Source organism: Papaver somniferum, unplaced genomic scaffold, assembly GCF_003573695.1.
Source record: "Papaver somniferum cultivar HN1 unplaced genomic scaffold, ASM357369v1 unplaced-scaffold_76, whole genome shotgun sequence".
NCBI lineage: Eukaryota > Viridiplantae > Streptophyta > Magnoliopsida > Ranunculales > Papaveraceae > Papaver > Papaver somniferum.
The window spans coordinates 2573502-2597915 of NW_020650526.1; the positions used below are offsets into that span (position 1 = coordinate 2573502).

At 40.2% G+C, this 24414-nt stretch overlaps 1 protein-coding gene across 1 annotated transcript; it reads right to left on the reverse strand.

Annotated features, from left to right (window-relative positions):
* Nucleotides 1–875: 875 nt before the first annotated feature.
* Nucleotides 876–6967, reverse strand: LOC113344381. The gene is made up of 2 exons (XM_026588367.1): nt 6589–6967; nt 876–2230 (listed from the first exon to the last, which is right to left on the reverse strand). The coding sequence occupies exons 1-2, from the start codon at nt 6965–6967 to the stop codon at nt 876–878; spliced, it is 1734 nt and encodes a 577-aa protein (XP_026444152.1).
* Between the last annotated feature and the right edge of the window lie 17447 nt (nt 6968–24414).

Sequence of the window (24414 nt, forward strand, 5' to 3'; positions counted from 1 at the left end):
GTAGTAAGAGCCACGAGACGCTGGCATTTCCACTATATATGGTCCTTCCCAGTTTTCTCCGAGCTTCCCACAGTTTGGTTCCATTGTGGCTGCTCGAGTTTTCTTCAAGACATACTCTCCTGGTTTGAATGACCGTTCTCTGACTTTACGATCATAACTCAGCTTGATTGCCTGCTGGTACCGGACCAACTACTGTAAGGTTGTTTCTCTTTGTTCTTTCAGTAACTCTTTATCCAAGGCTAATATGATGTCATTTTTTCCAGATTTGACAGCACGAGTTTTGGTAGTTTTGAGATGTACCTCGGTGTGTATGATGCCTATGTCCCGTAAGCCAGTGTAAATGGTGAAAATCCAGTGGATCTTTTTGGGGTCGTTCGATAGGACCATAAGACTCCATGGAATTCTTCTGTCAATTTTCCCTTCGCTTTCTCCAGCCTTTTCTTGAGATTGTCCATAATAACGCGATTGGTTGCTTCCGCCTACCCGTTGCTCTGAGCATAATAAGGAGATGAGAAATTGTGGCGAATATTCAGGTTCTTGCATAATTCTTTGATCACCCCAGAATTCAATTGCTTCCCATTGTCTGATACTAACTCGCTTGTGCAGACGATATTCTCCCATATAAACCTTTTCACATCATATCCGGTAACATGTACCAATGCCACTGCTTCGACCCATTCAGTGAAATAATCAGTAGCGGCTAGTACGAATTTAACGCCTCCATGAGCTTTGAGAAGTGGTCCGACGATGTCTAGTCCCCAAATAGAGAATGGTCAGGGACTAAAAACTGGATGCAATTCGTTGGTGGGCCTTTTAGGAATTGGAGCGTGCTCTTGACATGTGACGCATTTCTGTGCGAATTCTTTAGCATCTTTCTACATGTATGGCCAGAAGTATCCCTGGGAAAGTGCGCGAGACTGCACCCTCCAGAATGGTTCCAAAAATATTCCTTCATGAGCCTCCGCCAATATCTGTTCCCCTTCTTCGGCTGATATGCACCGCAAAAATTGCTCCAAAGCTACAGATTTGCGGTACAGCCGTCCCTCGATCATTGAATATCTCCAAGAATTCTTCATAACTTTTGAAGCGAGATGCTCATCTTCTGGGAGTTCACTGGTTGTCAGATACCGAACATAATAAGGTTGACGCCTGTCTGAAGTGTTTTCAGCAAGACTGCTGGAATCATCTATCACTGGACTGTGAACATCCATATTGTTGTTAATATCTTCTTGTGCTGATGTAGTTGCTCTCTCGCCCCCACTAGCGTGTTCGAGAGCCAAAACAAGGTGGCTGTCGGAGATGCTAGGTAACTCCTGGAAATCCACTACAACGAAACGGGTGGTATCAGTTTCGACTGCGGAAGAAAGATACTCTAAAGCGTCCGTGTCCCTGTTTTCCAACCGTGGTCGTTGCACAATAGAGAATTGGTCGAATTCATTTTCCAGCTGTCTCATATGATCCAAATATAAGGCCATCCTCTCTTCCTTGGCTCTGCAGATCCCCAGAAACTGGTTAACTACTAGCATGGAATCAGTTACCAGCTTCACGTTCCTCGCATCTAACAGTTTGACAGCCTTTAAACCAATAATTGCTGCTTCATTCTTTGATGCTTGAAAGCCCAATCTGGTCGCTTTCTCGATCCTCGAACCTTCGGGAGTAAGGATGACGCTTCCAACTCCATCTCCACCAACATTTGATGACCCATCAGTAAATATGGTCCACAACGGCTCAGGTGTATCAACCTCCATCGCGGACTCGCCTCCAGTCTGACTAGTGGTTGACTTTGTGGGTTTGTTCAACATCTCATCTTCTTCTTCGGTAATTGTTTCTATGTTGTCCACAGGAAAATATGCTAGCAATGCATCCAGGGCGTGTCCCTTCTCTGCAGGTCTGGTTTCGTACTTGATTTCATACGCCCCCAGAAAATTTGACCATATGGCTAGTCGGATGGAATCATCAACACGTTTCAGGATTCTCTTCAGCGGGTATTCCGAGTAGACATCGATATGCCTCCCTTGGAAATAAGGTTTGAGGCGACGAGATACATGGAACAGTGCAAGTGCTATCTTTTCAATCTTTTTGTACCGTGTTTCCGGCCCCGTCAAAGATTTACTGACGAAGTAAACAGGCTTTTCATATGGATCCGTAACAAACAGCACTGCACTTACCGCGTCCTTCGTTGAATCCAGATAAACTCCGATAGGTTGTCCAGTTTTTGGACTCACCAAAACTGGGGAGTTGACAAATACTGTTTGATCTCATTGAAAGCTTTTTCGCACTCATTCGTCCAACCAAAATTCACCGCTTTCTTCAAAATATCAAAGAATGGTTTGAATCGATCCGACGAGCGTTAAAGGAAATGATTTAAAGTTGCTAATCGTACCGCTAGTTTCTGGACCTCCTTCTTCGTTCTTGGGGATGACATCTGTGACAGACTAAAATTTTTCTTCGGTTTAACTAAACCCGTTAGTCAAATTCGAAGTTTATAATGCTTAAAACTCTAATGCTTTAGTGTGTCTTGATAATTGTGGTTTGTTAATAACAAATCCTAGTGCCTAAATATAGAGAGTTTGCCTTAGCCAAACCCTTGGGCTTTATAATAGTAACCCAGGCAGCTAAGCACGTGTCACAACGAAACGTTAATATCAATGAACAATTTTAGTTCAGAGGAGAAAAGAGAAAACTTGATCTCCATTCTTCTTTTCTTTCATTCTTATTCTTCTTTTTTTGATATATTTTCTTTCCCTCATCTCTTCCCCTGGTGACTGAAAATTAAAGGAAAACCAATCTGAAATCACGAAAAGTTAGTAAGCTTTATGGAGGCGAAATCACGTCTAGTTACTAATGGCGGTCACGCATGCTGGTTGGATTATAAATGGAGAAGAGGAATTTATGTTCTGCAACTTGAGATTTTGATATTAGGCAAGTGGTTCTCAATAAAATGATTGAATTTTTATATAAAACTAGATGCATGCTTGAGTTTGTACTACTGTAATTCCCCTTTGAACAACTGTTGTTGAAAAACAGGAAAAACTAGGGTTATACCAATTTTGGTTCTCGTTATAGAATCGATTGATTACGTTTCAATTCAGATGATAACAAATTCTTGGTTAGTAGTAATCTACATCGATTTCAGAATTCTTAATTTAAATTGAGTAAGTTGATGAGTTAGGGTGGTAATTGTAGAACCTTTTGTCCCAATTGGTTCTTTATGCCAAATTCATTATTTATGCTTAAATGGGTTGCGAGAATTTACTCAAATCTCCACACTGTTGAATTTTCTCATTTCAAAATCTGGCTTGACCCTTGAGGGACACAGTTGAAAGTTGGATAGAACTCACCAGATGTCTTGGGTCGAATTTAATGGAGTTTGGGTCAGAAATGGAGCATACCTGCGTACGAAGTGCTTGTTGATATGCTTGAATGGTGCTGGAAGAGAGCTGGTTTATATATGCCTGAACGTCATCAAGGTTAGTACTCAAACGAATTTATTTTTCTTTGTACTCTTATTGTAGTTAAGTTGCTCGTGATTTAATGAGAAGCCGAAACAGAGGTGTTCTTAGACTTTAGATTTAAGTGTGTTTTCATGCATATCGGAATGGATATCTAGTTCAAGGCCACATTAACTTAAAATTTATAGCATGATTTTTATGAATGGTGTTTGGGTTGAAGGCTCAGTAATGCTTTATGAAATCCTTGTATAGATCCATTAATAATTAATTATGGTCATTCATTGTAGATAGGTATTTGGGTTGGGAAACTTGATGTCTAAACCCTAAATTGGTGGTATATGGATGCCATACATTTATAAAGGCTTTACTGTGTGTGAACTCGGAAGAAAAGAGAATTTTGATATTGAATCATCCACTTTTGGGTATGTGCTAAGCCTACCTGTATTAATGTGGTAGTGATGTCGATAGCATGTGCAGGGATTCCTTCACTGGAAATTGTCATTTTAGGAAAGATAGGGTAGTACTACATCTATATATTTTGAAATTAACCAAATTAAGCAAATTGAAATCATAAGGAGGAGATACTGGGTACATTTCCCCCTACGATAAACTAACTAATATCTCACTTGAGATAATATTGCGCGGGCTGCTAAATTCTTATTACTATGCCACTGTATCTGGGTGAAATTCTAATTTGTGATGGTACTTGTTTGTGTAAAAGACATTTTAATACCAAGTTGACTGACGATAATTAGCATGGCTGAAACTATGGTCTTTCATGTGCTAGTGCTACTAATATTTCAGGCACAGTTTAGTTTGGTAATACCTACCGATCCCTATTTATATGAATAGGGCTGTTAATATCGATAATTGTGAATGAATTGTCGTGGCTTGGAGCGCATTTGGTATTCGGTTAGTGTAGCGATGGATGGGTTGTTGTTAAACTCAAATGGCAGGTCAAGAAAGCTATAGAAGAGATCCAAATATACACACCAAATTAGCATTATGTAGTACCAAATTATGCACATCAATGTTTGGTTAATTAGTTAAAATGTAGTTCAAGGAATCTAAGTAACGATTTATCTTTTGGGGTATCATGTACAGTACATATGGTTTGCCAATATTAAATTAAAATGAAAAAAGGGGATCAGTAGGATACCATAAAAGTTGTGGTGGAGCAGATTCCCCGGAACATGCTCGTACGTTGTAACAGGTGATCATTTTAGTGTTTGGTCATTTGATTTACAATTATTGTATTCATTGTGATTCTACATCTTTCATTTGGATAAAATTAGAGAGTGCGATGTTTAGTGTTTGCTACGTAGCTAGTTATCATGCTTAACTTGAACTTGAACAGGATTACATGATACCATAAATTGCAAAAGAATGAAGTTAGCTTTTGTTATAGCCTTGTTGTTATCAGAATAAATTGCTTGCTGGTTTACTTCTTTGAGGTTGAAATGTACTGACAAGTACGTAAATAGTACATAGTATATTTCACAGAGGCCACACATTTTGATTCATGTAAGTAGGCCTACATTTCAATTTATATCTATAATTTCGTATAAAGGCAAGTGGTGCTGTTAAAATCGGGTGTCTCCGCCTATGTTGAAATTTATTGGGAAATGATTGAAATGTTTACTTGGGTCTTGTTCCACTTATTTTATCTTAATATGGATATACGTAACTTAACTAAATTATTAAATATAGAAAGAAATCTTTTCATTTGGTGAGAGGTGGCTGACCTAATGTCTTACTAAATATGTGCATTTATAAACTTTTGAATGCTGGTCATGGATACTAAAGTTGGCTACTGGCTTAGATGAATAAGAGTAATGTTTTACGGTGTGTTAATTGTTTTTAGTACGTGGACCTCATTTGCCTATTTGTGGTGGCTGTGATCTACCTAAATGTTAATGGGTCTTTAAATTATAGTTTCCAATTTTTTACTTTTCGTGTGTTTGATGTATGGAAGGACGCAAGCCAATTACATTCGGACATATATGGGTTTCTATAGAGGTTAAGGATTTGGCTTGTGTTTCTATTAATTTTTATATGGAAATGAAAAGCATCTGTGTCTTATTATGTATCTTTGGATACTCGGAGTAGCGATTTACTCGAAATGTATTATATGCATAGTAAATGGAATCAGTTTACTTGATAGCTGATAAGGGATAGTTGCTACTGTGGGTAGTTCATACTATCTAAAAACTAAAACGACGAACTACGGTCGTGCTTGATCCCTTCGAGCAACGAAGAGGGTACATAGGCATCCGCTATGCGGTCCAGCACAACTCCGCAAGGTTGTTTATATCGTCTGAAAAGGGTTGGTTGCTGCTTTGCAGTTCATACCATCTATTCCGAGATGATTGCAACACTGATATTGGCAACTGGCCAATTTTTATCACCGGCAACTGGCCGATAGTGGGTTGGCAACTGGCCACCCTTTAACATTGGCAACTGGACAATTTTTATCATCGTCAACTGGCCGATAGTGCGTTGGCAACTGACCATCCTTTAACATTGGCAGCCGACCAATTTTATCATCGGCAACTGGCCGATAGTGGTGGCAGCTGGCCATCCTTTAATGGCAACTTGCCAATTTTGATCATCGGCGACTGGCCATCCTTTAACATTGGCAATTGGCCAATTTTGATCACCGGCAACTGGCCGATAGTGGGTTGGAAACTGGCCATCCTTTAACCTTGGCAACAAGCCATATAAATTGTTAGAATTGGAAACTGGTTGTATATTATTGGAGTTGGCAACCGGCCATCTTCCATTTTGGCAACTGGCCATATTAAGTATATTACTTTTGGCAATTGTCCGTCTCTCATGTTGATAACTGGTCGTCTCTCATAATTAGAAAATAAATGCTAATGATGCTTTCTTATAATGTAGTTTGGGTAATCCGAATTCGAGTTGCTCAGGAGAAAGTGAAGGTCCGGTTACTTTAGTGGCGCATTGGAGAGTCGGAGTTCTCCAAGCGGTTCGAAACCCGACCCGTTGGGAGAAAAAAATTCTCTGGTCCGCCACAACATCTCTCTGATGGCTCTGATTTGCTCCGGATTTGCCTCGATTCCGCTGTGCGTCATCAAGTATCCAAGGAACTTTCCCGAGGATAGCCCGAACAAACATTTTGCTGGATTGAGCTTCATTCGATATTGCCTCAAGATATCGAACGTCTTCTGCAGATCAAGAAAATGCGACTCCTTTTGTTCAGATTTCACTACCATATCGTCGATACATACTTCCATCGTCTTCCCACTCAGATCCTTGAACATATGGTCTACCAAATGCTGGTAGGTCGCCCATGCGTTCTTTAGCCCGAACGAAATTACAGTGTAGCAGTATGCTCCTCTGTCAGTCACAAACGTAGTATGCTCTTGATCTTCCTCGAACAAAGGTATTTGGTTATACCCCGAAAACCGTCCATGAATGGCAGTCTCCCGTACCCTGAGGTTGCATCCACCAAATCTCTTATCCGCGGTAGCGGGTACGGATCCCTCGGACATGCTTTATTCAAATCAGTAAAATCGATACAGACATGAGTTTTACCATTCTTCTTTGGAACGGGTACGACATTAGACATCCAACTAGGATACTAAACTGGTCCAATAAAGCCTACTTCCAACAACTTTTCGACTTATGCAGTAACTCCATCTTTTTTGCTTTGCGCCATATTCCTGATTTTCTAACGAACTGAATGGAATTTCTCATCGATATTTAGTCTGTGGCAGGCTACATTCAGATCTATCCCAGGCATCTCAGCAAAACTCCACGCGAAAAAGTTAGCGTTCGCCCTTAACAATGTAATCAAACCATCGCGTTCGTGCGCGGGTAGATCTGCCCCTACAAACGTGGTTTTGTGCTTCTCATCCCCAATCTGCACCTCGATCAGTTTCTCAACCGTTGGGGGTTCAGCCGCGTCCTCTCTCATATATGATTCTAGAGGGAGAGGATTCTGTAATTGCTATTTTTGTTCGACTCGCAGGATCTGGTTCCCGCTAACTTCTGATTTCCTGTGTTCATCCATAGCATTCTCGTGACACTTGTGGGCGACCATCTGGTCGCTTCTAACCTTCACAACCCCTTCAGGGGTAATAAACTTCAGGCATTGATGATATGAGGATGTGACTGCACCGATCGCATGCATCCAGTCTCGTCCAACTATCGCATTGTAAGGAGCTCGACAATCCAGTAGCAAGAAATTTCCTAGAACGGACTTGTCAGCCACTGTTATTGGCATCTTTACTTTCCCAATCGCCTTTGTTACTTCACCGCTGAAGCCGATAATTGGATTCTCATCCTCTTCGATCAAGTCATGTGAGAGATTCATAAAGGAATAAGCTCCTGAAAACAGCACGCTCACTGAGCTTCCTGTATCCACCAGAATATGGTGTACACGAAACATGTCAATCCAAGCTGTGATAATGATAGCATCATTGTGAGGAGCATATATACCTATCATGTCTGCTTCAGTGAACTCGATCTTTGTGCATCCAAGCTCCCGAATTTCTACTCCATTTCCACTGACAAAATCGATGTGATTTGTCACGTACCATTCCTTTGACTGCCTGAGCTTTCTCCTGGTCTCATCTTTTGATGCCCGTATGGTCATTGAATGGATCCTGGCATGACTGACGTTAATGAAATGTGCATTAATCATATGTGATGCGCCAAATTATCCTGAACCTTTACCAAAATCCCTTTTCACGTACTCTTGTAGCTTTCCAGCGTCTATCATTCGCTGGACTTCGATCTGTAAAGAGCGACAATTCTCAGTCTTGTGACCATGATCTTTATGATAATTGCAGTATTTTCACTTATTACGTTTATCATGTGTCTCTGCCGGCAAAGGTCGTGGGGGGCTCAAATCCTTGCTTATTTTTGCATACAACTCTGTAAGCCGTATGTTCAACGGCGTCAGCTTCATATCATGAAATTTATGATATCCAGTTTCCATTATTTCCCCTTGATTTTTCTCTCGAACCTCACCTCGATCTTTATGCTGTCCGCTCGAACGGTTCTTTGACTTGTCCTTCTTCCCATCATTTGGATGATTGGATGATATGTTAACTTCTTCTCGAGCTTTCGAATCATCCTCCACTCGAGCGTATTCTTCTTCTCGATCATATAGTTCTTCCAAAGTCTTTGGTGGTCTCTTGACCAAGGAATCGTACACACCTTTGTGATCATGCTGGTATGCCTGTTTGAAGGCTGCAATGACGACTTGATCGTTAGCTCCATCCACATCGGCCAACTCTTGCTTGAAGCGTCGAGTAAACTGTCCGATGCTTTCCTCCTTCCGAATTACCAGGAGGAATAATGCATGGCATCCCTTCCGATCACGTTTGTTGTATTTGTAGTTAGAGCAGAATTCGTCAATCAACTTATGATAAGTCCCGATCGATTGTGTCGGGAGCTGATTGAACCACGTTATTGCTCATCCAGTCAGTGATTGTGGAAATATCTTGCACATCAACTCTTTGCTGAACTGCCACAGAGTCATGGCAGTTTCATAGTGTAAAACATGCTGATCTGGATCATCTGTTTTCTCGTCGAATTTTGGCAGTTTGGGTGCCTGAAATTTCATTGGCGGCCGGAATTCTCTGATATTCAGTTTGAAAGGATCCCCAGCGGCTCGATGCAACATGTCCATCTTTTCCTCTCTGAAACGCTTTTTCGATATTACTTTCTCGATCATATTGCAAAGGCGAGCTTCTGTTATTGCGTCCACATCGCCATCTGAGGAACTGTCTTCCTGCTCATAATCTCGGTACTCTAGAATATGAGCCTTAGATCTCATTCTTTTCCTTTGGGGTCCAGTGCTCTGTCTTCCAGCTCTGCCTTGCTCCGAACGAGCATAGTAATACGGCGAAAATTCCCTCTCGTCGTGCCGATCTTGAACCTCATCTTCATCATTCATGAGACTTTTTGAACGGGTAGTAGTTTTGGACGCACTCTGTTGTGTCGCAGCTGGACAGGTCTTTTCTCGCCGGGGTCGTACACGCCTTCGTTTAGGTAGATCTCCGGTAACCAACAAATTTTTCTCTAGCCGATCAAGATCGATCACTTCTCTGTTTCGGTCTGCAAAGTGAGGGATAACTCGACTTCCAAGGCGCTGCCATACAGACCTACCCTTATGGTTGTTCAGATTACCAGTCCTAGGTCGAGACTGGTTCTTACGCTCTAGTCTCAAGAGAGCGTTCTCTTTCTCCACCTCATTCAGCCGATTCCGCAACAATTCTTCCTCTGTACCAGGAGTTGCAGTTCGTCCGTCTCGCTGGTCAGGTCGATCTTTATTCTTCCTTGACGGACTGCCGAATACACGATCTCTGCTTCCTCGTACTTGTGGGTTTTCCCCATCAACATCCATTACTTCGTCTTCGATCACCTGTTGTTTTTCTCTTCTCCGATTCAGATCTGGAGTTCTGTCACGGAAACGATCTCGATCTCGTCCATGATCTAGGGCTCTGTCATGAGCACGATCTTGACCCTGCCTGTTTCCAGTGGGTACTGCTGGAGCTTACTGAACCTCGATCTCGTGCATTTCAGCTTCGCATCTCCTGCGTTGTTGAGAATTGTTAACAAAATCGACCCTTCGTGCAGTTTGTTTGACTACTGCCATAACTCGATTTGGTAAAACACGATTATGTTTTCTCGATCCCCTTGGTCGGCGCCAATGTTTGTATGGTAAAAAATACTTCTACCTCAAACACGAATTTGATGTAATTTGTTGAAGATCAATCTGTAGCTTTTTTCTCCAATTGAATAGTGTAGGGGGTACCTGCAAAAATCCCTCCGATGCTTAAAGTTAGCTTAGTATTTTTCACATATAATTTTGTGTTGAAGATTGCATACTTTTTAGGATTGTAAACCATCCATTTATATATTGCCAATATCCGTTGTTCTCTAATTTCGAGGTAGGCATGAATTGCAATAACTGACCCTGCATGCCTCCTCACATAAATTGTAATTACTAGCCCTGCATGCCTCATGTAATAACTGGCCCTGCATGCCTCCTAGAATGTTCCAGAAACCTCTTGTAGGGTTATGAAACTAGCCAAGCCAAAATGGTGCAAAGGGTTGGACCAACAAATAAGCTTACATTCCAAGCCCAAGAAGAATAATTCACTTAAGCCCACAATGGGGCGTAGAAATTCGTTAGGAAAACAGCATGGGCTGAAACATCCAGGGCTATGGAATAAAGTTGTGTCGCGCTGCATTGAATCATGACTACAGGATTAAGTTGCGTCGCGCTACACTGAATCAGGGCTACGTTATTAACTTACGCCGTGCTACACAATAACATATCCAACTGGCCGGACGGTGCTGCGCCTGCCAACGCCGTCGGGCTTTGCCGCCGAAAACCTGCTACTGCACCGGTGCCGGCCATCGCCTGAGAAGATGACCTGACGCCATTTGTTGATGATGTGCTGACGCCACCGACGGCCGATCTAACGACGTTTAGATGAACGGCTCAGATTCGATACTAACTGACGCCGTTACAGTTATCTGGACGGCGTTCAACGTTGACGGTATATTCTTCGAAAATTCCGACGGTGTTACTAACGATGACGGAATATGCTTCCCGTCCACGGAATATACTGCCGACATCTACCTTGCTGACGTCATGATGACATCATCTGCTGATTGTTCCTCTTAGCTGACGTGGCGCATTCTGGTTGGATCATTTTGCTGACGTGGCACGTTCCGCTCTGTCCAGCTTGCTGACGTGGCGCATGTTGATGTCGCAGTGGTGATGTGGAGCTTTCTTGCTACTAGGCTTGGAGTTTCTTGCTGATGGGCTTGTAGATAGAGTGCTTTGCTAGAGCGTCCTAGTTAGCCCGTAAGGCCCAATGATCCATATTTACCTAGTGAGGCCTAGCTACCCTTTTTTGGTTAACAAGAGGAGCCTACCAGGCCCAATCGAGCATACTTAGCTAATAAGAGGAGTCTTATTAGTCCCAAGTAAGACTATTTTTGTTGGGAAACCATCATGGTCTCCCATTAATAGGCTTAAGTTATCCCACTTAATGGCCCACTTTCTAGTATAAAATATTATGGTACAAACCTTAAAGTCTATAAGATTGCATTAAAGTAGACTCCTAATCAAACTGTCGTATTATCTATTCGAGATGTTGTAACATGACATAAGCATTTTCCAAGACATATAGATCATTTTCCCTTCACAATGGTGCTAATGGAATACCAGTTTTCTAGGGAAGATACCAAATTCCATGTAAGAAAAACAAGAAAGGACTTTTTCTGATATGAGGAAACCTATTACAAGAGTTGTCTAATCCACTAGAGGGTCTACTCTAAAACAAAATAGGGTCACCGGTTAGTAATTCCAAGCCAACTAAATATTTTTCATAATGGCTAAGAAACTCTTATTTACTTAATTTAATCATTTAATTAACTAATCATTACATTAATGAATATCTTTTATACTTGGTGAAAGATTAAATTAGGTTAAGAGGTAGGTTTATTGGGAAAGAAAAAGTAGAGAGAATTTTTTTCGTTTTGGAGATTTTGATTCGCTCAATCAAAATGAGTGATTTCAAGTGGTAAATATTAGAGGTGGGTGAATCTCCATATGATGCCGAAACCATATTTTACAAATATTCCATGATGGAGATCCTAGTATGGATGATCTCTTAACTCCAACGTCCATTTCAAGGTGATTTAGGGTTGGAATTAACTATAGAAACCAGCAGTAGGGGCTATTTACAGTTAGTATATAATGAACATCCAACCGAAACTGGGTAAAATTGGAGAAGTGTAGATGGTGGATTTTCGATAAAGGCTAAAATTGTAAACTCATAATTATACGAAGCTCTGATTCAGCAATCGGACGCGAGTATTAGACACGGCTCTCTCATCGAATTCTCAACGGAGAGTACTTTCTCTCATAGTACATGTAGATATGTAGTCTCACGACTGGACAACGACATATCTCATGAATACTGAATACTTTCAGTGATTATTTCTATATAGCATCACGAGATGGAAGGCTCCTAGACAGCTTGCTCTGCTAGTATAGAGCGATAACGTCTTCAGGAACAAACAACAAGTTTACCCTGACTATATAAAGGATATGACTTAACGGCAAGCTCGTATCAGGATAATTAATGCTCCTAGACAGCTTGCTATGCTAGTATAGATCCACAAAGTTAATTATTACTAATTACAATCGCTCCTATTCCATGGTCGAATCCAAGACTGGATCCATGGAATGACAATAACAATTGTTCTGATTCTATGATCGAATCCACAGCTTGGTCTCATAGAATACCAATAACTATATTATCTCATTACTCCGATTTCATGATCGAATCCAAAGCTGGTCTCATAAATGGTAATAGATAAACCTTAATTACTCCGATTCTATGGTCAAATCTACGATCCCATGGAATGGTAATGCTCAATTTATTATTCTGAATCCGCAGTCGAATCCTCAGCTGATCCTATGAATTAATAATAAACATCTTATTACTCAGTTTTGTGAATTATTCTCCATTGAATTCCACAATTAGTAATAAATAATCAACAACCGGGCGTCTGAGCTACCTCTAAGTAAGCCCCGATTCAAATGGTGAAGGTGTATTCAACGATGATACACTAACAGTCACCGCACGAATGAGTATTTCAAAAATACAACGAAACGATGAACCTATGCAAAATAGAGAAGAAAATAATAAATAATTAAAAATATTGACCAGGGTGCTGGGAGCACGGACACACGACCGACCGACCGTGTCGTGGTCAATCCCACGCCAGTTTTATATTTTTAATGCATTTTTATTATTTTCCATGATTTGATAAAAATCCTCTCATTTTATCAAATCTCCTTCGTCTCGAGGAAACTCCTCGGTTTCATGGTACTTCCATAAATCCATAAAAAATAATATAAAATTAAGGAAAGGAGTGTGCGGCGTGACCATTGGCCAACCGGCCATGCATTGGTCCCAACCGGCCCACATCCACGGCTCCTTATTATTTTATTATTATTATTTCTCTAGTTTCATGAAAAAACTCCTTGATTTCATGGTATTTTTGCACAAATCATCAAATAATAATAAAATAATATAAATTATGAAAACTTGTGGGACCGGGCCTTGGCCGGCCGGCCATGCCCTAGACGGTCCCACACGCCCCTTTGTTTTATTATTTTATTATTAGTTTTCCTTGAATTCATCAAATTCCTTGATTTCATGGTATTTCTCTCAAATTAGTAAAAATTCCCTCAAATCATCAAAAATACCTAAAAAATATTAAAAAATTATGAAAACTCGTGGGACCGGACCCAAGCCGGCCGGCCATGCCTCCACGGTCCTACACGCCCTTGTTTTTTATTATTTTAATATTATTTGCTTCCCTGAACTCATGAAAACTCCTTCAGTTCATGGAAACTCCCTAAATTCATCAAATTTCTCAAAATTCATGAATTTTTAATAAAATCATTATAAAATTAGGGAAACTTGTGGGACCGGGCCCTGGCCGGCCAGTCATGCCTTCCACGGTCCCACACGCCCTTGTTTTATTATTTTAATATCTTTTGCTTCCTTGAACTCATGAAAACTCTTTCAATTCATGGAAACTCCCAAAATTCATCAAATTTCTCAAAATTCATGAATTTTTCATAAAATCATCAAAATATTATAAAATTAAGGAAAAGGCACCACGGGACCGTGGCCACGACCGGATGACCATGCCTTGACCACGGCGGTCCCACGCCTCCTCATTCCTTATTTTATAATTATTTTTCATCATCTCATGGTGTTTTTCCTCAGTTTCGTCGAAACCCTAATTTTGGCATATTTTCTCGAATGGATGCTCAATTGCACGCCAGAAAATATCAAAATTCTCAGGACTGAGATGCAGACGCCTTGGGGACACGAGCACGCTATCTTGACCGACCAAGATTGGCTCTTTGGCTCACGGAAGCCGGTCCCATCAATTTTCACACTTTTGACCTAATTTGCACAATTGCTCGTATTAGGTCCAAAACCCTCCCAAACACTTTGGATTTTCATGAAGTGATCGTCAGGCGGTCACGGGATAACCCAGGGCCGGTTTCACGACTCCATGGTCGGTCCCTCGCCTCGTCATAATTAATTAGGTTTTCTCACCTAAGGCTGAGACGAGCATTTTTTGAATAAATGATTAAACCAACATTTAATCATTCTTCCACCAACAAATCGTCAACTCTTCAGGAGTTCTTTGTATTTGCTCACGTGAGCATATGGACACTACATGGTTGATCCACGATCCCATGTAGTCGCTCCCTCCTTCGTCCCATGGTTGAAATTCTGATAACCATGAATTGATCATCAATTGATCAAATTAGGGTTTCTGAATCCAAGGATCATCATTCCAGATTCCAACCTTAATAATTTTACGACGACCTCATGGTCATTAATTTCATTAATTATGCTCGGTTCACGACCAGTATTCTAATTAATATTTTTGGTACGCCGCCAATAATCCATCAGATGAGCAACACATGCTCAGACGATCAAATATTCAACAATTCATCACATGAGCAGTACTTGCTCAGATGAGGAATATTTGCTCAATATTGTTCAACAATCAATATTCAATGATCCATCGAATGAGCAATACTTGCTCACTTCATCGTAAGAACTATACCTCTGTATCATGATGATAGACGCATTTATGTGTCTAATATAGCTCATTTGTATATATTGTTAGTACTCGATATTGTACTTATTTGGTTATTTTTTATATTTGTAGGTGTTTTTGGAAAATAATCTCTTGCGGCGAATTTGGCTAAAAATGTGGCATCTGGACCTCCGTTGATAACGTACCGGAAGCGCCTCAGAAGTGTACCGGAAGTATCCCAGAAATACCCCGGAGGAACCCCGAAAAAAGTGCGGAAAATGCCTCAGAGGACACTTGCTATACGAACCCTTGATTTTGGATAAGGGGCAACCTAATTACTAAGGGGTGACCCATTTCCAGGCATCTGTTAAAGGGAGACCGGGACTGGTTAGGGGGACATCTTCTCAAATTCAAATATTGAATTTTGGCGGGAAAAAGAAGTGTCACGTCTGGCACTTTTTGTGTTCGATTTCAAGCGAGTTTTAAGGAGATTAATGCCCGGATTTTCACTGGACTTGACTTCCTAGACTATAACAAGATTAGTACAACAAATTAGACCCAGCCAATTGGGCTGGAAAAGTCGGAAGAATCAACCAAAGTTCAACAGGACACGAACTCTCTGTTTAGGGTTCAAATATTTTTGAGAGATTTGTGGAAAACTTCTACGCGTGGAAAAGGAATATATATCCTCTGGAATTACTATACGCTCAATTGGAGATATTTTAGGAAGGTTTGGACTGTTGAATATTGCGTAAGAGAGTTTGGCAGAGAAATAAACACGGAACTTGCTGAGGAGATAAACGAAAATATTGGGGAAGATTTAATCGACTTATTGTGTATATAAAGGCTGTTTAAAGTCTTAGGAAGGGTTATCAAGAAGTTTGGGGAAGTTTAGAGACCACAGAGACGCAGCAGAGAGGCTGGAAGACGAAGAACAGGAAGCTGCAGGAAAGCTTCCTGCTGCTGCTCGAGGAGGAAGAAGAGACGAAGAACGGACCCTCCAGGACCGTCGTTCTTCAACAGTGCTAGCAGCAGCAGACTTGCGTCGTTATTCAACAGCAGAATACCAGCGTCGCTAATCAACAGCAGCGCTGAGGTATCGTTCTTTTCTGGACGCTTAAAGTTGGTCGTAGTTTCACTGTATTATATTTTTCACTCTTTTAATCATATTTTGAGCATCAAGTATGTATTTTGAGAACATGATTATTATGAGTATCTAAACCCCAATACTGGGATGATGGAGGAAACCATTCTTTATGCATGAGTAATTTTATTTAATTCTTTAATGACTATTTGCACTATTATGAATGGTATTATGATTTTTATTGATTATTTGTGATTTTGTCTGATGATGTATGCTTAATCCATGAGATTCTTGATGCATCATGCTTATGATTTACATATAATACTTACAAAATCTATTTTTGGCAAAGTAAGAGTCGATATTTGTTATCAATATAAGCTTTAATTGTCTAGAATTAATAATTGAATCGCATGAGTATAAGAATTGGTGAAATCCTGAGTCCCAGTATCTCTTGATCCTGTGGCAATTTTTTATATATTTTTGTTTTTAAATCTATTCAAGTCCGAGCATCGAATCCGTATTTACCGCAATCGAAGTACTACAACAAAATGGCGCCGCCGACGCGGACTTGTATATAGATTTGTTTTTAGGTATAATTTTTTTTTTTATTATTATTTGTTCCTTTTTGTGTCTTTGATTTACAGGCTCGAAGTGGAATACTAAGGACTTGGGAACAAAAAGCTTAAAGCTAAAAGCTAAAAGAGAAGAAAAAAGACATAATTTTCTTTTAGGACTTAATTTTTATTATTATTTTTTTTTGTATATAGTTTTTATTTATATTTTTTTAGAATTTGTAAATAGGCTTTATTTTTCATAATTTTTGTAATTTTTGGACTTTTTATTTGGACATTATTCTGGACTTTGGACAATTTATTTTAATTTTAAACCCTACAGAAGGGTATCCTTAAATACAAACTGTTTGCAGGGAAGGACGACGATTACGATATCGTCTTGGCCCCTCGGGTTCGCACACGGCATAGGAGTCGTGGCCCGAGTCGACGACAACGGTTCATCGCCCGTCTGGTACGGGAGGTAAGTCCATCGAAACACTCGTGAATCCCCTGTAAGCGAGTTACTGTATTCCTTAAGGTGATTCATTGATTGAGGACGAATTCGGACTGTCTTTATTTTCCTAGTAAAGGGCAAGGCCTGGCCAAATCAAGATAAGGACTCGGATTTCATCACCGTTTCCTTCTTGCCCGCCTTAGGAAAACGAAACCAAACGCGAACCTAAGCCTAAAATTTTGAATAGAACGAGACCAATAGGGTAACGAGCTTAATAGGAAACTCGTTCGAAAAATATTGGTTGCTCTTTAAGCACATTTCAAAGTTCATGATGGTTTCTGTGAGTTGAATGCGTGACTGCGCCGCCTTGTGATAGCGGTGAGGCCTTGGGTATCAAAGCTCCACTGAGCTTCCCTCGCCTCGATTCAACTTACATTAGCTCGGATTGATTCCAGAGGGGTGTGCTCAAATTGTAACGAATTCCTTTTCGAAGGAATAGAAGCCGGTCTAGAAAACAATCTAAGTGGAGCCATCATGCTTTTTGTTTGCTAGATTCTATAGGTTTGATTTGGTCGAGTCGGACTTGTTTTTGATTGCGTAGAATTCCCTTGCAATTAAGAATGTCGAACTGGTATGATAGAAGCCAATACAATGAATATCGACCTGAATTTGAATATGGACATCATCAGTATTATGACCATAGTGAGAATAGTGACTGGGGACGCCAACCTTTTCAAGGTTATGGTTTATACCATGGTGAGCCCAATTACTATCCACACATGCATCAGTCTTACGAGCAAGAAGATTATAGTACTAGTTCTTCGTCTCTATAGGATACAATCAAACTATTGAAAAGTAGTCCTTATTATGATCCTTCAGTTCCTATTCCTTCTCTAGAAGAGACTCTCAGGAATTTAGCTAAGTCATCACGTCAGTTAGCTGAATCGACGTATAAATTAGATGAGGTGATAATGTGTTATGACGAAAGAACTGCAACAACAACTGAATCTGTAGAAGATATCCTCAATAGATTAACTCAAAACTTTAGATCCTACACTAAGGGAACTTTCTTTGGAAGAGACCCTTGAGAGGATAGCTGAGTCGACACGTAGACTTGAGTTAGAGACGAATGAAAGTATTGCTCGAAATAACTTGAATTGCCATATAGTGTATCATAATACCCTTGAGAATGAAGATACTTTTTCACATAATCAAGATAACGAGGTTATAATTGGTAACACTACTTATTTAGATAAGGTTCAATCATCTTCGTACTATTATGATGATGAGGATAGTAGTGATGAAGAATCTGAAATATGTAGGCATAGTAATCAGGAATCTAGTAACCCAATTGAGTTTATAGTGATTATATTATTCTACTTCAAATCCAATAATTTTTATGATTTCACCTATTCAAAAGGACGAGGATTTGATTAGGGATACCACCGTTTTAGACGATGTAGTTTTTCCTTTTGATTACGAAGCCGATAGTGGTTTAGAGGAACGGGTTCATTTCGAAAATACTGTTTTAGAGTCTAGCGACTTAGAAACAATAGTCTTGGAAGAAGAAGATAGACCCGTAGAGATGAGTAAAGATGCACCTGATAATAACTTAGAAGAATCTCTGAGTATTTTAAGGACTCTGAAGATACGGAAATTCAAGAAATAATTAGAGGTTTATCTAGAGAAACTGAAAACTCTAAGTTTGGGGGTGATTATCACTTCCCTAGTGCCTTACCTTTAACTCTCAGAAAGTCCCCACACTTAGGACTTGACATCAATGCCTCAACCATTTTACAAGATTACTTTCATACTCGTTTTCCTGAACCTAGTGATGTCCATAAGGAAGTTCAGTTGTTAGAAACCCATCTCTGGTTGATGAGGTTAGACCAGGCTATGATACAAGATCGACTTTGTTTTCCCACCAAATATTTTTCAAACAATTGTGGGAACGTATAAATTTCAAATGTGTCAATTGTTAAGTTCTGAGACTAAACCTAATTATAGGATATTAGAATCGACACATTTTCTTAAGAATGACCACTACTCTCACTGTGGTCAATTATGTAAGTCAAACCTGATTGACTTAGAGGATCCTCAATTATTAGGTTATTATTTTGTGCTTCTAAGTTCTTATTTAAGTACTTACAGACTCTAGGACCTAATTCGGATCTCAATTTTGAGGAGTTGCAGCCTAAAGAAATATATTTAGACCCTTTTATAGAACATGAACCTGAACCATAATTAGATATAGATATCTTAATCAGTAAACTAGGTAAGGGCATGCTAGTCTTGTACATTTTCTTGGTTCACTGCAGTTTCCTTTGTCAGCTCTTTTTGGTTTTAAAGACCCACAGTTATTCCGGCTACTGTTATACGGTTCGAGTTGACTAAACCTTTTCTATGTCTGGCTAAAGACTTTAAACTTAGCACTTCTTGGGAGGTAACCCAATCTCATGCAACACGGTAATATCTTTCCTTATCTCTTTTGCTTCAAATGGTAACAGTTTCTCCTTGTTCATGCTTTTAATTTCATCTTTAGAACATTGAGGACAATGTTAGATTTAGTTTGGGGGTATGGAGAAACTTTTTAGTTGCAGTATGAATAATAAACTCCAGAGCCTAGAAATTTATGCGTATTTAGGATGGCACTAACCAATCTAAGTGGATGGAAGCATTTTGGTTGTAGGAGTTGAGGAACCAATCTGAATAGATGGAAACATCTAAAGAGTCTATTCATAAAAGCACAAAGCTCAGGTGTTAGAAATAACATGATAGTTTCACCATATCTCGTTGAGTCCTTTTCACTTCTATTTTTATTTTATTTTGTTTTTAAACTATGTTTCTCTAAGTGATAGGTGGGGCCCACGATTCAAGTTGTTACCAATGCTAGGGTGAATTAGAGTGATTGAGATACCATGAAAAAAAACAAAAAAAAAAAAATAGTTGAAAAAGAAAAAGAGATGAAAAAAAAATGGTAGTTACCAAAAAAAAAAAAAAAAAAAAATGAGACCAACCATTTGACCAAAAGGAATAAATTCAATAAATTCGACCACTGGTACCCTTGTATATGCCAGTTGTGTTGACCTAGAGTTAGGTTATCGACCACTGGTACCCTTGTATATGCCAGTGTGTTGATATTAGTCAGACTGGTATCTCAATCCATTAGGATAGGTTCATTTTGGCGGAGGCCTTCAGACAGAAATGGGAAACGCCGTTCACTTAGTAAACATCAAAACCATACATGTTTTTCTATATCCATCTTCTTGATCTATCCATGTGATTAGTTTTGACTCCGAATATGATGTCCATAGTGCAACTATCTGAGTAGAGCTCTGTCACTTTATATGAATTTTAGTATGCTTGAGTGCAAACTCGTGTACAGCAATTGGAATTTCGCATCAGGGTACTTCTTCCTGTAGTCAGTAAGTATGCCAACCGAGGAGATTCTTTAGTGCCTTCCAAGGTTTTGCGTAAATAGCTAAGGTCTGGAGTATTAAGGTTTTGTGGGTATATCTCTGGAAAGCCCTCCCGAGACTTTAACTCGGCCACTAGGGCCACCTAGGGGTTTAAAGGCTTATTGCATACGCTAAATGCAATCGACGATGCCTGCGACAGTGAGTTAGGATTTTATTTTCTATTTGATTTGCTCGGGACTAGCAAATAATAAGTTTGGGGGTATTTGATAGACGCATTTATGTGTCTAATATAGCTCATTTGTATATATTGTTAGTACTCGATATTGTACTTATTTGGTTATTTTATGTATTTGTAGGTGTTTTTGGAAAATAATCTCTTGCGGCGAATTTGGCTAAAAATGTGGCATCTGGACCTCCGTTGATAACGTACCGGAAGCGCCTCAGAAGTGTACCGGAAGTATCCCAGAAATACCCCGGAGGAACCCCGAAAAAAGTGCGGAAAATGCCTCAGAGGACACTTGCTATACGGACCCTTGATTTTGGATAAGGGGCAACCTAATTACTAAGGGGTGACCCATTTCCAGGCATCTGTTAAAGGGAGACCGGGACTGGTTAGGGGGACATCTTCTCAAATTCAAATATTGAATTTTGGCGGGAAAAAGAAGTGTCACGTCTGTCACTTTTTGTGTTCGATTTCAAGCGAGTTTTAAGGAGATTAATGCCCGGATTTTCACTGTACTTGACTTCCTAGACTATAACAAGATCAGTACAACAAATTAGACCCAGCCAATTGGGCTGGAAAAGTCGGAAGAATCAACCAAAGTTCAACAGGACACGAACTCTCTGTTTAGGGTTCAAATATTTTTGAGAGATTTGTGAAAGATTTCTACGCGTGGAAAAGGAATATATATCCTCTGGAATTACTATACGCTCAATTGGAGATATTTTAGGAAGGTTTGGACTGCTGAATATTGCGTAAGAGAGTTTGGCAGAGAAATAAACACGGAACTTGCTGAGGAGATAAACGAAAATATTGGGGAAGATTAAATCGACTTATTGTGTATATAAAGGCTGTTTAAAGTCTTAGGAAGGGTTATCAAGAAGTTTGGGGAAGTTTAGAGACCACAGAGACGCAGCAGAGAGGCTGGAAGACGAAGAACAGGAAGCTGCAGGAAAGCTTCCTGCTGCTGCTCGAGGAGGAAGAAGAGACGAAGAACGGACCCTCCAGGACCGTCGTTCTTCAACAGTGCTAGCAGCAGCAGACTTGCGTCGTTATTCAACAGCAGAATACCAGCGTCGCTAATCAACAGCAGCGCTGAGGTATCGTTCTTTTCTGGACGCTTAAAGTTGGTCGTAGTTTCACTGTATTATATTTTTCACTCTTTTAATCATATTTTGAGCATCAAGTATGTATTTGAGAACATGATTATTATGAGTATCTAAACCCCAATACTGGGATGATGGAGGAAACCATTCTTTATGCATGAGTAATTTTATTTAATTCTTTAATGACTATTTGCACTATTATGAATGGTATTATGATTTTTATTGATTATTTGTGATTTTGTCTGATGATGTATGCTTAATCCATGAGATTCTTGATGCATCATGCTTATGATTTATATATAATACTTACAAAATCTATTTTTGGCAAAGTAAGAGTCGATATTTGTTATCAATATAATCTTTAATTGTCTAGAATTAATAATTGAATCGCATGAGTATAAGAATTGGTGAAATCCTGAGTCCCAGTATCTCTTGGTCCTGTGGCAATTTTTTATATATTTTTGTTTTTAAATCTATTCAAGTCCGAGCATCGAATCCGTATTTACCGCAATCGAAGTACTACAACACATGACATGTTCAATTCATTCATGAGTTTCAGAACATCATGTTCAACTCAACGACTACATGGACTCATCGTCCCATCAAACCACGAAGTCATCAATTGACTAACAAACCACGAGACGTTAATCGTGTCACTTGAGGGGATATCACTTAGGGTTTTTGGTCTGGCGGTCTACGGCACGTATGTTCAAACACACGATGGAAATTGAGCAAGTCGTGCAATCAGTTGAAGGAATTCACGAGGTAGTGGGTGGAAAATCGACCAAATCTCCACACGTTGAGCAACTGGTCCACTTCCCCACTCCTTGATTCCATCAACTGTCACACTTCATGGAATCATGGTGTCTACAATTCCAGCAATATAAATAAGTCTCTGAATCATGATTGAATCATCATCAGTATCATCAATCTCACGTCTCATCGACAACACGAGATCATCAACTCATCAATTGAGCAACTACTCTCAATTGAGCAATTTAAATCACCCAGAGCTTATCGTATTCAGAATTCACACACCCACAATCTTTGATTACTATTGATTCCACACATTTCTCAGCTTCCCTCCTACAAATCAACCCATCCTTTCTTGTGACCGAATTTACTCTGGAACGATCATTGTCTTGATTTAGGCCGGAGTACTACAGATTGATCTCTCGAATCTAAAGCACCCCCTTTGCAGCGATGCATCTGTGTGAGGTTTAACATTTCGCTCGGTCCGAGGAGTCTCCTCCGTACGGTCGTCTCCTCAATTCCTTAAAAACCAGCAAATCATTTTTCCCCATCTACAGATTGGCGACCACAGTGGGAGATCATTCTCCCGGTTGCAATCTCACAATTTCACAAGATGGTTGATCTCAGGTCAGGTTCAGTTATGAATCCTAACACAAACCGTGCTAGCAGTATCAACAACAACAATCGGAATATCCCGTAAACAATTCCGGCCTCCAACACTGATGGTGGTGACACTACTCCTCCTCACTCTGAAGGTCATCCACTGTCCGTACGACACCCTGAAGAAGTCAGAGGAGATCCACCGCCTACCATTGCTGATCTTATCAAAGCGCAGGAGACTCTTGCAAAGAACCAGACTGACATGGCTGCTACGCAGAAGGAGCTGTGTAATTATCTCAAAACTCTTACTGACAAGATATCAGAGAAGACTCAAGAGAAGGGAAAGGAGAAGGAGAAATCCTCGGACGACGGCCCTGAAGTAATTCCAATCCATATAGTAGAAGATGACGAAGTCCACAAAACTGCTGCAGACAACTCATCAGCGAAGGGATCACCGAATTTCATCACTCGCGAGGATTTGGAACACCTCTTAGAGATCCATGGAAAAGCCAAGACATCGCATGACCATCGTCATCAACCTCCTTATCATGCCGCTATGCAGAGGATTCCGCTCCCCAAAGGTTACGTTTCTCCAACTTTCACCTTGTATGATGGAACTGGCAATGCTCGGGAACACGTCTCTCGTTTTCTCGAAGCCTTGGGAGAACATGAACATAATCATGTCTTCTGTCTCAAGGAATTCTCAAAATCTCTGAAAGGCAGGGCATACACCTGGTATAACAACATCACACCAGGGACCATCAACAATTGGGCAGAAATGGTTAACGCATTTTACAGGAAATACTTCTTCGTGTCAGAGCAAGTCACCCTCTCCGACCTTGGAAGAATATTTCAGAGGGTCATTGAAAATCCCAATGATTATGTGAAAAGGTTCAGAGTCCAAGCCCTGGATTGTCATGACCCAAACGTCACGGAGCAACAACTGGTGGACTTGTGCATCAATGGCATGCTCCCGGTCTACAGGGCCTTGCTAGAAAACCTTCGATTCCAGACTTTCTCAGAGCTTCACGAAGCTGCGAAGAGGTCGGCAACCACTGCACCCGCTCTTTTGGAAAGAGCAAAGTCTACAAAGACTGAAGATTCAAAAGACACTCGAGGAAGCAGGCGTCTGATCAACAAGCAG

Coding starts and splice junctions, on each gene's coding strand:
- LOC113344381 (XM_026588367.1), bottom strand. CDS start 6,967: ATGTCCGAGGGATCCGTACCCGCTACCGCGGATAAGAGATTTGGTGGA. Junction 2,231..6,588: donor GAAGCTCAATCCAGCAAAAT/GTTTGTTCGGGC, acceptor TCAACTCCCCAG/TTTTGGTGAGTCCAAAAACT.